At 35.6% G+C, this 14,449-nt stretch overlaps 1 protein-coding gene across 2 annotated transcripts in view; it reads right to left on the bottom strand.

Annotated features, from left to right (window-relative positions):
• The window catches only part of FNIP1 (folliculin interacting protein 1), a 120,046-nt gene that overhangs the window by 49,753 nt on the left and 55,844 nt on the right, over positions 1-14,449 (bottom strand). Inside the window, exons 3-8 of one of the 2 annotated variants that reach the window (XM_043912177.1) lie at positions 12,344-12,478; positions 8,533-8,633; positions 8,202-8,276; positions 7,201-7,292; positions 1,872-1,955; positions 618-689 (exon numbers count right to left, since the gene is read on the bottom strand). In XM_043912177.1, the coding sequence (XP_043768112.1) occupies positions 618-689; positions 1,872-1,955; positions 7,201-7,292; positions 8,202-8,276; positions 8,533-8,633; positions 12,344-12,478 (559 nt within the window). The remainder of the gene's footprint in view (positions 1-617; positions 690-1,871; positions 1,956-7,200; positions 7,293-8,201; positions 8,277-8,532; positions 8,634-12,343; positions 12,479-14,449) is intronic. The other variant, XM_043912178.1, reaches the window with a different exon arrangement.

The following is a 14,449-nucleotide window of genomic DNA, read 5'->3' as shown; positions in this document are numbered from 1 at the left end:
TGGTGATGACACTGTCTCCAAGCTTAGATGAACCTCTCTGCACAGGTTTATCACAGAACACTTCACACAATAAACTAAGATTATTTTTCTCACTAATCTCTCATTAGAACCTGTGCTCTTTAAGGATATAATCTGGGTGGGTGTTTTTTTGTTTTTTCTTAAATCCTCTGAACGTTTTAATAAAATTTTGTCAGACAAATTTTGGAAGAGTAGATATCTCAGAAAAATATGTATAACACTGGTTCAAAATACCTAAGTTTCTCTGGGCAAGAGACAGTCTGACATTTTAAACCCAGTTAGGAGAAAACAGATAAAAGCAAATACATTTTTTCTACTATGCTATTTAAGCAGTCTCTTGAGCAATACTATTCTTCTGACTGAGTGTGTATTCATCCAGGCCATGCTCCATCAGGCACATTTTTACTATTAAACATGAAAAAAATTTTAATTTAAAATACTTATCTCTGCTGTTTCTACAATTCTCTTGTTAGGCTAATATCAATACCAACAAACTGTACACATAAAATTAAATGATTAAAAAAAGATTAAAAAGGAAATCAATATCAGGAAACAGTGATCTCATAAAAATCCAGATTAATACATGAACCTGTCATTACCAGAGCGTGCTATGCCGCTGTCTCTGTCCTCATTCAGTTCTCTTCCAGGCATGTCCATTGGGTTGCTGTGAACTGTGAATCAAGACAAAACTGTGACTTATAAAACACAGTGCTGTTCAGGTTGATGTTCCTTTTAAAATAGCAAACTAAATCATGCTCATCTCATTGCATTCCTTTATTTTTTTCAACAGCATGGCACAAACCCAACACCAAGAGCTATTATTCAGTTGAACAAGCTTTGAGATCTACGTGAAAACAATCTGTGACATAAAATATAAAGAAGCAAAGGGTGACTAAAATAAGCATTTTAGAAGCACATTCAATGACATGGAATATATTCACAATATACTACTAAATGATAAAAAGGCAAGCTACTGACCAGTAAGAATAATGGTTTCTGAGGCTAAGTGATTGGCATATGATGGTTAACCTACTGTTCTGTCTATATAAATGTATGTTTTAAAATTCTACAATAAAAATTAAGAAAACTGAACAGTATAGTCCCAATTTCTTTTTAAAACAAACAAAAACTAAGGAGTTATTTCCGGTTGACAAGATGGCTAATACATATTTTTTGCCTATTTCTTGTATTTTCCAAATTTTCTATAATATATATACATTACTTATATTTTTAAGGAAAATATATACTAATTAAAACAAGAAGTTGGATACAACTTCCTGGATACAGAAGCATGAACACAGTCTACAATCATCTATTTAGTGATATCAATATAAAGAAATATAGTCAGAGATGCCTTTTATAGAATGTAACAGTGCTTGTTCACCTAAATCTTAGCTCCAAGAGAAATCATTCTTATGGAATAGTGTAGATCAGAAATTGCACAACAACAGTAAGAGTATTTTCTGTGATTGATGAACTATATGATACAAAAGCTACTCAGCCATGGAAACAAGATAGTACCACATTAGAAATTCAACTGGTATTTTAAGAAATAATGTTCATACTGTATTTTGGTTTAGGATTCTAAAGTTAAAATCATTATTACATAATGAGGCAAGAAATGACACACTGAAACTTCATGAAACGTCGTTTCTACTGATAACTCAGCTTCTGGAAACCTTAGTAACACATTCAGTAGAAAGATGTTGAGTTCTGAAACTTCCTAAGCAACACTTTCTTAACTGCACACCTTCCCCAAATGCATTTCTCTACTCTCTTGTTTCCACGGCGTAACTACAAATTCTAGCCGCTGGGGCACACCAACTAGTCTACCCACACAGCACATGGCAAACCTGCAAAGAAAGAGGCGCTCCTGATCAGGCGGAGCGGACCCTGTTCAGAGAATGCCCGCCTGGGGCTGCAGAACTGTGAAAGACCTACATGGCAAAAACGTAAAATACATATGAAAGAGGGCTGTTAGAGAAGCCACAATGCGTCAGGAATAAAAGGTGAGCTAAGGCAGCACAAAAGCAGACCAACAGATATGAATGGAAACCTTTAAACTAAGTAAGAATAATTCAAGCTGACTTCCTATTTTTGAAACAGGATGGTTTCCCTCTGGCCATGGCTTATGACACCATAACAATTTCATGCCTATTAAGTCCACATATAAAATAAACTTCCACTATATAAGGTAAAAATTATTTTAAATGTCCAATCCCTTCTCATCTAAAACAAAATTTTTAAAGATTAAAAAAGCACAGTGATGTTATATACATAATTTGATATTTGCCAAATGTATTTATCCTTTAAAAAGTCAATTTTAATATTACAGTATTGTGTAGCTAAAATTAAGGAAACCACCTAAGCACTTGGCTGAAAAAACTGAACACAACATAAAACAAAGAGCAAATAAAGAAAAGGGGTCTACTGACAAATAAGTATTAATCTGATTTTTCTAAACTAGTGATAAATTATAAATTAATGGGAGAAACCAGAGTTCCTAGAGCAGAGGTCAGCCACTATGGAAGCAGGAAAGCCAATGCAGGCTGTCAGGGCCAGACTCCCAGCTGCTCAAGGTAGTAGCTGCCACACACTTGACCAAGAGAAGCTAAGAGTCTGAAGACCAAGAAAGCTTAACATTACAGCCTGGAAGCAAGCACCTGAGATACTTTTTAGTTAGGTTTAATCCAGATGGCCTAAAGAGCCATCTAGGAGGTTGATCTAGCACAGAACTGACAGCTTTACTGTTTTAAAAAGTGACAAAGATATTTTTAAATTGTTAATATGCATTTTTCTGTGACAAGAGTTTCTATAATTACAGTGAATGTGCAGCAATCCTTCCATGTTTCATTGTTCAGTTCTTTCTTCAACTTTTCCTATTTACCTCAAAACTTACCTGCTCTCTTCAATCTCATTCCTTACTCTTCCTTAGTCTGAGTATATGACTTTGTCTCCTACAGTATGCATATGTATATGCACGTACACAGGAAGAATCAAGATATGGGAACTTTCCTTTTCCTACACTGCCATCTCCAAACTTAATTCTTACTCATCCCTGCCTCCTTCCTGCCTGAGCAGCGATAACAGGTAACACTATTCAAGCCTTTCTTTTTGTGAGGCCTTAGTGAAAAATCCTGAGATGTCCCTCTCTCCCTCCCTTTCAAAGCTTATTCTTCTACATCAGCTAGACCTTTCAAAAATCTCACTTTACCAGTATCACCTCTATTTCCAACCTCATTCTCCTTATAAACCTCCTTTTCCATCAACATTTAAATACCGTCAGAACTCTTCTCCCTTCTCCCCATATATCTAATCCTGTAGTTCAACAGTTCTGAAAATGTGGTCCAAGGACCCTCTACAGGGACCCTGCAACCCTTTCATGGGGTTACATGTTATTATTGGTGTACTTTTCCCAACAAACTTCTCAACAACTCTTTATCCTCACTGACACAATCTTATTCTAGGTCCCCATTATGTGTCACTTGGACTATTATAAGCAGTCTTCTAACATGGGTCCTTTCTCAAACCCACTGACTCATCTGAGTCATTTTCCAAAGCAATTAGAATATTCTTTTGCAGATACAAATCTGATCTGATCATGTTTCTATATTCTGAAAACTCCTCTGTGGTGGCCTTGAGAATGCACCACAAAGCTCTCCAGCTATAAGAATGGAAATTGGCCAAGCACCCCAGCTGCTGTGTTTTTAAATCCATTGCCAGATTTGGGCAAGGTCACATACCCCACAGCGTGCTCCTAGTCGATGGCTGAACACAGCAGGTATGACAAGGTAAAGCCCATTTTAGCAAGACATGGGTCACTTCTGACAACCAAGTATAACTCAAAGACTTGTCCACAGCCTTATCAAACCTTCCCTGGACTAGTGTGGCATGCTGAAACATGTCCACTCAAGCTTTTATTCCTCTCTTTCAATCAAGGTCAAACTTACACCATAATCTGAGGGTTCTCTGAACCCTTCCCAGCTTCCTCTTCATTTCTCTCACTAAATAATAATAAATATTATTATTTATTAATACTAAAATCTGTGCATGTTTAATTTTGTCTTGGAACCTGTTAAAAATCATGTGGAAGACCCAAACTAACACATTCTGTCTGGCACCCAACTGCTCAAAGAACAACTTGAAATTTCTCAGTGTGGCAGCCCACAATCTCCATCATGATCTGACTCTTGCTCATTTCTTTACTTCTTTTCACTTCCTTTAACTCATATTCACACAGTGCTCCACCCACATTGATTTATTCACATTCTTTCTACACTCAATGTATCTGTTGCACTTACATCTATGAACATGCTATTGCTTTTTCCTAGGACATTTCTTCTCCCAACTGTCAGGCAAATTCTTCAAGTTTAAGCTCACTTCCTTAAGAAAGCTTTTTCTGACTCTCTAAAACTGAACATGGTGTTCCTGCTCATTTCTAACACATCATGCTCTTAGTCTTACCCAAGAATTAACTACAGTATACTATAATTGAATACTGTATCACAGTATACAATTTCACTAACTATAAATCCACTGAGGCAGGAACTGTGTTCACCACTGCTTTCTCATGGCCTAGCAGAGTGCCTGGCATATAGTAAGTGCTTGATAAGTATTCGTTGATTAATTGAAAATTTAAAGAAAATAAGAAATGATATTAAATATCCTTGATTCACAATTAAGAATGTACAAGAAAAAGCTGTTCATGAAAAAGTCTATGCTTTGTTAAATGTACTACTTTTGTATTCCATATTAAAACAGAAAAGCTAAGTATATCTAGTATCTATGGTGTACTTTACCTTTATACATGATAATGAATTTGTATTATTAAACAGCTTTAAATAAGCCCCTTTAACTTTGAAAAGTGTCAAATTATTTAAAAGAAACACTTCTGTCATATTTTTACTTTATTAAAATGAATGAAATAATTGAGTTAAGAAACAGTAGAACTTCTATTTTTCTTTAAAATGCATGCTTTCTAAATCACATGTCAGACATTGTAACTAGCCCACGGTAGGTAGTTAATAAATGGTTGCTTTTGAATGAACATGAATTATTAAAAATATATAATGCTATAATGTTAGAGTTGGGAGAAAAAAACTTTTCAACTAATACGTATAACTTATATCTATTGATTGAAATTACAAATGAAAGTTTTTACTAAACAGGGAATGAGGAAAATATTCAGCCTATGCTAGCTGTTGTCTACTCTGACACACTATAGCTGTTTATGCACTGGAAATATGGTCAGAAGTAATTTAGCTGATCTTCCTAAGATACAACAAAGGACCAGAAATTTTAGAAACAGTTTGTTCCTTTAAAATGCTGAACTTAAATAACAAAGGTCTTCCCCAGTAGCTCAGTTGGTAAGGAATCCACCTGCAATGTAGGAGACCCCAGTTCAATTCCTGGGTCGGGAAGATCCCCTGGAGAAGTGACAGGCTACCCACTCCAGTAATCCTGGGCTTTCCTGGTGGTTCAGTTGGTAAAGAATCTGCCTGTAATGTGGGAGACCTGGGTTGGATCCCTGGGTTGGGAAGATCCCCTGGAGGAGGACATGGCAACCCACTCCAGTATCCTTGCCTGATTAATCCCATGGAGAGAGGAGCCTGGCAGGCTACAGTCCACGGGGTGGTAAAGAGTCAGACACGACTCAGCAACTTTCACTTTCAAATAATAAAAACAAACTAACCAAATTACCAAATGAGCTACTATTATAATAAATCTCTTAAGAAACATCAATTTTGAATATCTGCTCATCTGAATTACAAGTCACAAAAACAAGCACCATTTTAAAAATTATTTTATATGGTTGTGGAAACAGAAAGGGAGAAAGTATAATCCCTGTCTCCCTCAGCTGAACTATTCAAGAGAACTAGTAAGGGCTTTTTACACCAACAAAAGTACTTTTCAAAGAGGCATCAAAATTAAAAACTAAAGACAAATCAGATATTTCAAAAATATACAAGCAACTCCTGAAGCTCAATTCCAGAAAAATAAATGACCCAATCAAAAAATGGGCCAAAGAACTAAACAGACATTTCTCCAAAGAAGACATACAGATGGCTAACAAACACATGAAAAGATGCTCAACATCACTCATTATCAGAGAAATGCAAATCAAAACCACAATGAGGTACCATTACACGCCAGTCAGGATGGCTGCTATCCAAAAGTCTACAAGCAATAAATGCTGGAGAGGGTGTGGAGAAAAGGGAACCCTCTTACACTGTTGGTGGGAATGCAAACTAGTACAGCCACTATGGAAAACAGTGTGGAGATTCCTTAAAAAACTGGAAATAGAACTGTCATATGACCCAGCAATCCCACTTCTGGGCATACACACTGAGGAAACCAGATCTGAAAGAGACACGTGCACCCCAATGTTCATCGCAGCACTGTTTATAATAGCCAGGACATGGAAGCAACCTAGATGCCCATCAGCAGACGAATGGATAAGGAAGCTGTGGTACATATACACCATGGAATATTACTCAGCTGTTAAAAAGAATTCATTTGAACCAGTCCTAATGAGATGGATGAAGCTGGAGCCCATTATACAGAGTGAAGTAAGCCAGAAAGATAAAGAACATTACAGCATACTAACACATATATATGGAATTTAGAAAGGTGATAACGATAACCCTATATGCAAAACAGAAAAAGAGACACAGAAATACAGAACAGACTTTTGAACTTTGTGGGAGAATGTGAGGGTGGGCTATTTCAAAAGAACAGCATGTATACTATCTATGGTGAAACAGATCACCAGCCCAGGTGGGATGCATGAGACAAGTGCTCCGGCCTGGCGCACTGGGAAGACCCAGAGGAATCGGGTGGAGAGGGAGGTGGGAGCGGGGATTGGGATTGGGAATACATGTAAATCCATGGCTGATTCATATCAATGTATGACAAAACCCACTGGAAAAAAAAATAATAATAAAAATAAATAAATAAATAAAAAAGAAAAAAAAATCAGATATTTCTTCAGCAGTCCCCTTTTTTCAGATACAAAATAAATTCTATGTTCAAATATAAGAAAATTATATTTTTCAAATAATACAAATATTATAAATACTTGCAATTTAAGTCCCTTTTCCACTTCTAGTATTTGAAATCCTTTGGGGTTCTAGCAGATCTACATTAGTAAGAACATTTTTAAAACATACAAAACCATTTTACCTATATTTCCAAGTAGTCCATTAATGACTGTGTTATTATCAGCCTTTAATGTACTGTTGTCCTGATTAATGAATTCAAGACTGTCTTGAAGCCTAGGGTGAAGGAGGAAAAAAATGAATACCAAACCTATTTTATGTTCTTAATGGCAATTCTTTGTATACCTCAATAAAATTTTAAGTGTAAAACATTATATTTATTTTAAGTTTCCCTATCACTACTATAAACTAGTCATTTAAATCAGGGGTTGGGTACAGCCTGAGGGTTAAATTAAGCCTGCTGCCTGTTTCTACAAATAAAATTTTATTGGAATAGTTAAACCCAAGTGTTTGTCAACAGATGAATGGATAGTAAAGACTGTCGTGTTTTTGTGTGTGTGTGTAGACACTGGAGTAGTATTCAGTCATGAGAAAAAGAGGCAAGCCTACCATTTGCAACAACATAGTTGGTCCTTCAGAATGTGGAGCTAACATACTGGGAGCTATGAGGCACAACCAAAAGATTAAAATAAATACAAATTTTAAAAACTTGTTTTAATTTAAAAATAAAAATCCAAACACAGAGAGCAAAGTGATGGTTACCAAGGACTGGGAGGAGAGGAAAAGGGAACATAATGGTCAAAGGGTACAAACTTTCAGTTATAAAATTAACAAGTTCTGAGTGTCTAATGTACCACTAACTAATAATACTGCATTATCAATACTGGAAAGTTGCTAACAGAGTAAATCTTAAAAAATTCTCACCACAAAAAAATAAATGGCAATTATGTGACGATGGCAGTGTTAGCTAAGGCTATGGGAGTAATCATTCTGCAACATATAACTATATCAAATCATGGTATATTTCAATAGAGCTAGGAGGGAAAATCTGGCTTCCATTAACTTTCAAACCTAAGGGATAGAAGAAAATCTGAATTTACACTGCAGTCCTAAAAGCAGCTTACTAGCTTTCATACTTTGCAGACCTTAAACAATTCCTTTCTCCTCTCACCCGTAACTACTTACGTATTGAGACTTCCACAGATGCTGCTGCCAGTCCGTGCAGTAAAAACTTTGCTGAGCATGAGCTGTGGAGGGGAACTATGAAGAAAAAGAGACGGAGAGACAGAAATCAAAACTGAAACACAAGGATCTTTTCAATTTATTATAAATAAAAATGTTTAAGTCACAGAGATGTTATAGCATAGTTACAATAGCCATGAAGTAGCATTAAACCCATAAAACTTCATAAACTATCTGGCATGCTCTGAGTGGAGGCTATAAGAAATTACCCCATCTTTAACAAAAACTGAGTATTTTTAAATGGATTCATTAAGAGAAATCAGAAAACCCTCACCGGATCTGATGAATTTTTAAGGTGGATCCTTTGTAGCTCATTGCTACTGAGCCAAACATCATCTCTCCAAGCATATTGGCATCAGAAGAGCACCGAGAACCCTAAACAATAAGCATAAACATTAACAAAATCGCTGAATTTAAAACCTATTTTGAATACTAATTTTTATTAAAAACTTCTCCACAATAGCTCAGTGGAAAAGGATCTGCCTCTACTGCAGGAGACGCAGGAGATCCAGGTTCAGTCCCTGGGTTAGGAAGATACCTGGAGGCGAAAATGGCAACCTACTCCAGTATTCTTGCCTGGAAAATACCATGGACAGAGAAGCCTGTCAGGCTACAGTCCACGACTGAGCACACACACACAGTTCCACAGCTCTCACTGCAGTTATTCTACACAATGTTTTTTTTTTGTTATTTCACATTGTATATACTGTTCTGCAGCTTGATTTTCTTCATTTTACACAGTCTTACAGATCTAAGCATATTGTTACACAGAGTCTTTTTAAGAGCTGCGTAGTGTTCTGCTATATGAAAATACCAGTTTATCAAGCCAATTCCCCTTAGTGACAGTATTCAAGTCACTTCCTGTTTTTTGCTATTACAAATAATGCTCAAATAAATATTTTTAACCATCTATTATGCATATGCAATGTTTCTCCAGGGCAGATAACAAGAAGTAGAATGCACTGAACATGCTGAACAGATTTTATCATTCCTACCGTACAAAAACAGGCAATCACAAAAAGGGTAATTTGGACATATTTTACATTCTTTAAAAAACACTTACTTTAAACATCAGAATGTCTTGTTTATAAAGAATTCTGTTTTAAAAGTTATTCCTTTCAATTATTCTTTAATTGTCCTCATAGGAGTCAAAAAAACCTAACAACTGACTCGTCCGTTTGGTTACTACTTAGATACTACAGCAAACACTACTAGTTACCCACCAACCCATCAAATATCTTATTCCTTATTTTCTGAAGTCCAATTCATTTCAGGGAAGCAATGTGCCCAAGTGAAAAAAATTGCATTTCAGAGCCTCCCTTGCAGATAGGAAGTTTAGAGTTGGTCTCTATATTCAAAGAGTTAAACCAATGGTTATAGTGGTAGCTTTGAGAACTATCCATTTATATGCATCCAACACAGTCTTGATCAATGGAATAGAAATAGAAATCACTATAGATGGAGATGCTGTAAGAGGACAACAAGGCAACAAGTACGTACCTGTTAGTTCTGTTTAAGTAGAAAGATAAGCAAGCCTCAGTCTCTGAGGCCATCTTGAAGCCCATACATCATTGTGCCTAGATGGCCTCTCTCCAGACTTGCCATATGAAGAAAATCACTGTTTCACAGGATGACCCAATGCAATTACTAACCAATACAATTATATAATAAAACAACTGATAAGGAAGAGGACCTAATAACTAAGATAGCAAATAAGGATCATGTACAAATTTCACTAAGTCATTCTACCACGGGAAATAAAAAATTAGAGGAGTTTTTAAAAATAATTTTTTAAAAAAAACTCCAGAGGAGTTTTTAAAAATAACTGGAGAAGGAAATGGCAACCCACTCCAGTACTCTTGCCTGGAGAATTCCATGGACAGAGGAGCCTGACAGACTACCGTCCCTGGGGTCACATAGAGTCAGACACGACTGAATGACTAACACTTCACTTCACATTTAAAAATAATTAAAAGATTCTTCTAAAGATAACAATAAAGTGATGAGGACCCCCATTTTACAAGTGGAAGCCAGGGAATAAATATAACGTGATTCCTTTTATTCTTTTGCTTGTTTACTATCTGCCTGGGTTCAAAAATCTGTATATTTACATTCTGTCATCTTTCTTAAGAGCAACTTCAAATAGCAACCCATTTCATTATACATATTATTTTTTATATTTGTTTTTATACATTCATTGACATTTTTTCTTACTTGGTGCTGTAGTCTTAATTTTGTTTTAATAAAGGCACAAAGTTATTTTTTAAGGGAAAAAGGTCATTTTTGATATACCTAGGTTACTAAAAGAAGCAACTCATCTATTCTTGGAATTTGGTTAAAACAAAAATTTTTTTTTCCAGGCCGGAAGTTTGGGAATTAAGAACAGTTTAGAAAGAGTAGAATAATTTTTTAAATTATGTAGTAGTCTGTTTTTCTTTTAAGATCAACTATACCAGTCTTTCTTGGCAACCTAAATTGCTTCTGGATAACGACAGAAATGAGAATTTTCTCTTACAAGCTCATTTCTGTTACAATGCATCTAACCTATTTTATTTTGACTAAAAATAGTATTTCTTCTATTAAGCAAGCTACACAAGTTTAAATATCAAAGCATTTATACATTTTAATATAAAAGTAGAAAAGAACCCTCAGGAGGCAAAATGCAGTAAAAATAAATTGGTACCTAAATTTTATAAAACCAGGTATCAACAGCTTGCTATCAAAAGTTCTATCTGTTCTCATACCAAATAGTTATCATGACTGTCACTAATGTGTTATATATTTTAATGTGATATAATCTATAATTAAGGTTATAATTAAGAAAATGTTATTTTCTTTAATTTTTTTTAAAAAGATTTTTTTTTTATTTGAAAGGTCAATTCTTTGTAAGTATTCACTGCTGAATGCAATAATCTGTAATACCCTAGAAATCAAAGATAATATTCTACTTACCTGAAATACCATTTTATCAAGTGTAGTGAACTATATGTTATAATAATTCAATGCTTTCTTGCTAAAAAAAGATTTCCAAGACCATAATGAACCTACTGTCAGAACATCTGGACATATGACCTGGGAATCGACACTTAAAAACCTTTAGGAATTTTTTATGCAAAATGAGAATTACAATCACACACTGGTTCAGTGTTTCTACCATCTGGATCCATTTGCTAATACTCGTATTTAACTGCCTAACATTAGAAAGAAAGGAGAGTTTCTACAATTGATGAAATGAGAAAACTTGCAAACTGGTCTCAGTATGATGATCCTACATAGCACAGCACTATTAAGAACTTGTTAGGGTGTCATACCTAAGATGGAAAAGGAATAGAGAAGAGCAGACAGAACTATGTAGTACCTCATAATATCTGGATTTTTATGACTCAAATCTCTTCCACATATACCATTTTGTTGATGTCGTATAAGGGTTAGTTTCTATCCAGACACAATTAACTTCACTATAAACAATTTAAAAATCCAGGATTCTACTTTAGTACTGCTAAATATAATATACCTATGCTTCATTCATGCAAGCCTGAATGACGCAAACAAATTCACATTAGATGACATTTGCTTAGTTGGAAACCAAGTATTGATCTTATATGAAATAAAACAACTTGTTGTTGTTGTTTAGTTGCTAAATCTTAAGTTTACAGAGAAGTTCCTATGTAGTCAACTGACTGGTTAATTCTATAGTTTAAAAGAAGAGCCACATTAATTTTCAAAAATGAAAACGTATTTCCTACCAAAGCTGAATTCTATTATTTTATATTTAACTTAGTATTTCAATAATTTAAAAGTACATAAATAAGAAATTATTCTGGTGGTCTAAAAAATATGAAATGGGAAATAAAGAGGAGAAAATACCCCTGGCTACCTGTGCCTGAAGTTCTCTATACTTCCCCTATCCTATCAAAGCTCATAAACTTACTTATTTAATTATCTGTCTCTCCAGTTACGCTACAAGCTCCAGAAGGGTAAGGGCTAGTTCCAGTTGTATCTCAGTCCCGAGGATGATACACAACACACTGTAGGTACTCAAAAATACTTTCGAATAAATAAATGAATGACACCAGCGATCTTACCTGATACTTAGGACACTGGTCTTTTACATCCAAAGTTGAAGTCATGGAACTATCTAAAGAGGAAGAACTGTCTCCTCCAGGTTTCAGCTGGCAGCATTTCCCAAAGACTTTAACTTGAGCATCACTACAGAGTTTCTGAAATGGAGACATTATTCCCATTCATATTTTAACATATTTTCCACCATATTTAAATTACAGAGTAAAAATTTTTGGAAAAACCAAGAATGAAATAATGTAAAATAATATAACTGTAACATAATGGTTAATTGCTTTTTACTGTATTTTCTCCAGAACAGTTTTCTATTCTTTATCTCATAACTATGATAACATTTGTGGAGTTGGTTTTTTTTTTACTGTATTTCTCATAAAAATTATTAAACCAGGAGAATTTTTCTATATTATAATGATCTACACAATGCTCATTGCTAGGGACTTAATTATATACTGCAACAGTTTTCAAACTATTTGATCTCAAAAATCTCTTCATTCTTTTAAAAACAGTTTAGAATCCCAAAGGCATTTTTTATGTGACATATATTTACCAGTATTTTCTCATATTGGAAATAAAAACAGAGAAAATTTAAATATTTATAAATTTATTTAAATGTAACAATATATCCATTATAAGCTAATATAAGTAACATATTTTTATGGAAACAAATTTGGAAGATGTAGGAATCTGAAGAGAAATGCAAAGGAGACATATTTTAATGTATGTACATATATATGTGGGCTTCTGTGGTGGTTCAGTGGTAAAGAACCTGCCTGCCAGTGCAGGAAACATGGGTTTGATCCGTGGGTGGGAGGATATCCTAGAAAAAGAAATGGTTAACTCACTCGGAAACCCCATGGACAGAGATGCCTGACAGGCTACAGTCCATGGGGTCGCAAAGAGACAAACATGACTAAGTGACTGAGCACACACACATACATGTAGGTCCAAACTTTTGAAATAAGAATGTACCCATGTATTGGACAGTTATATTTTCAGTAAGAGCTGAGGTTAGGACCAGAACATTGTACTGTCTAGTATGGAAGAAGAATGTATTTCAATTTTTTGCTTTATTCATCTTATTTTCCTATCCCTCCACAACAGGTTCTAGAGCTTTCACTACTCATAACTACTGAAGTTGCAACCCACAAGGGTCCTTGATACTCCTCAAAGAATTGAAATGTTAATCATAGTTACCAATTGTTCATTCTTCAAACCCAGTTGGCCTAACTTATCTACTATTGCAAACCACCATTTATCAGTCAACAAAACCGGTGGCTCAGACAGTAAAGAATTTGCCTGCAATGCAGGAAACCCAAGTTCAATCCCTGGGTCAGGAAGATCCCTTAGAGAAGGGAATGGCAACCCACTCCAGTATTCTTGCCTAGAGAATCCCATGGACAGTCTGAGTGACTATCACTTTCACTTTTGGGGGCTTCCCAGGTGACACTAGAGGTAAAGAACCCGCCTACCAAGGCAAGAGACATAAGACATGCGGGTTTGATCCCTGCATCAGGAAGATCCCCTGGAGGAGGAAATGGCAACCCACTCCTGTATTCTTGCCTGGAGAATCCCGTGGACAGAGGAGTCTAGTGGGCTACAGTCCATGGGGGTCACAAAAGTCAGACGCCACTGAAAGTGACTTAGCGCACATACAAAAGTAGTAGAGTACTATGTGTACCAAGTACTAAACAAAAGAAGTGAATAAAACAGTTCTTTTCCTTGTAGAACTAAAAATCTAACAGGCGAAAGAGACATTTAACAAACAGCTAGACAAATTAGTATAATTAAATATATATTTCAAATATGTCTAATAAAAGTAATAATAATGATAGCAATTGCTAACTCATATCGAAGAAGGCAATGACAACCCATTCTAGTACTCTTGCCTGGAAAATCCCCTAAATGGAGAAGCCTGGTAGGCTGCAGTCCATGGGGTCGCGGAGAGTCGGACACGACTGAGTGACTTCACTTTCACTTTTCACTTTCATGCACTGGAGGAAAATGGCACCCCACTCCAGTGTTCTTGCCTGGAGAATCCCAGGGACGGCGGAGCCTGGTGGGCTGCCGTCTATGGGGTCGCACAGAGTCGGACACAACTGAAGTGACTTAGT

This window comes from Cervus elaphus, chromosome 9 (genome assembly GCF_910594005.1).
Source record: "Cervus elaphus chromosome 9, mCerEla1.1, whole genome shotgun sequence".
NCBI lineage: Eukaryota > Metazoa > Chordata > Mammalia > Artiodactyla > Cervidae > Cervus > Cervus elaphus.
This window is presented reverse-complemented; position numbering and strand designations above follow the sequence as displayed.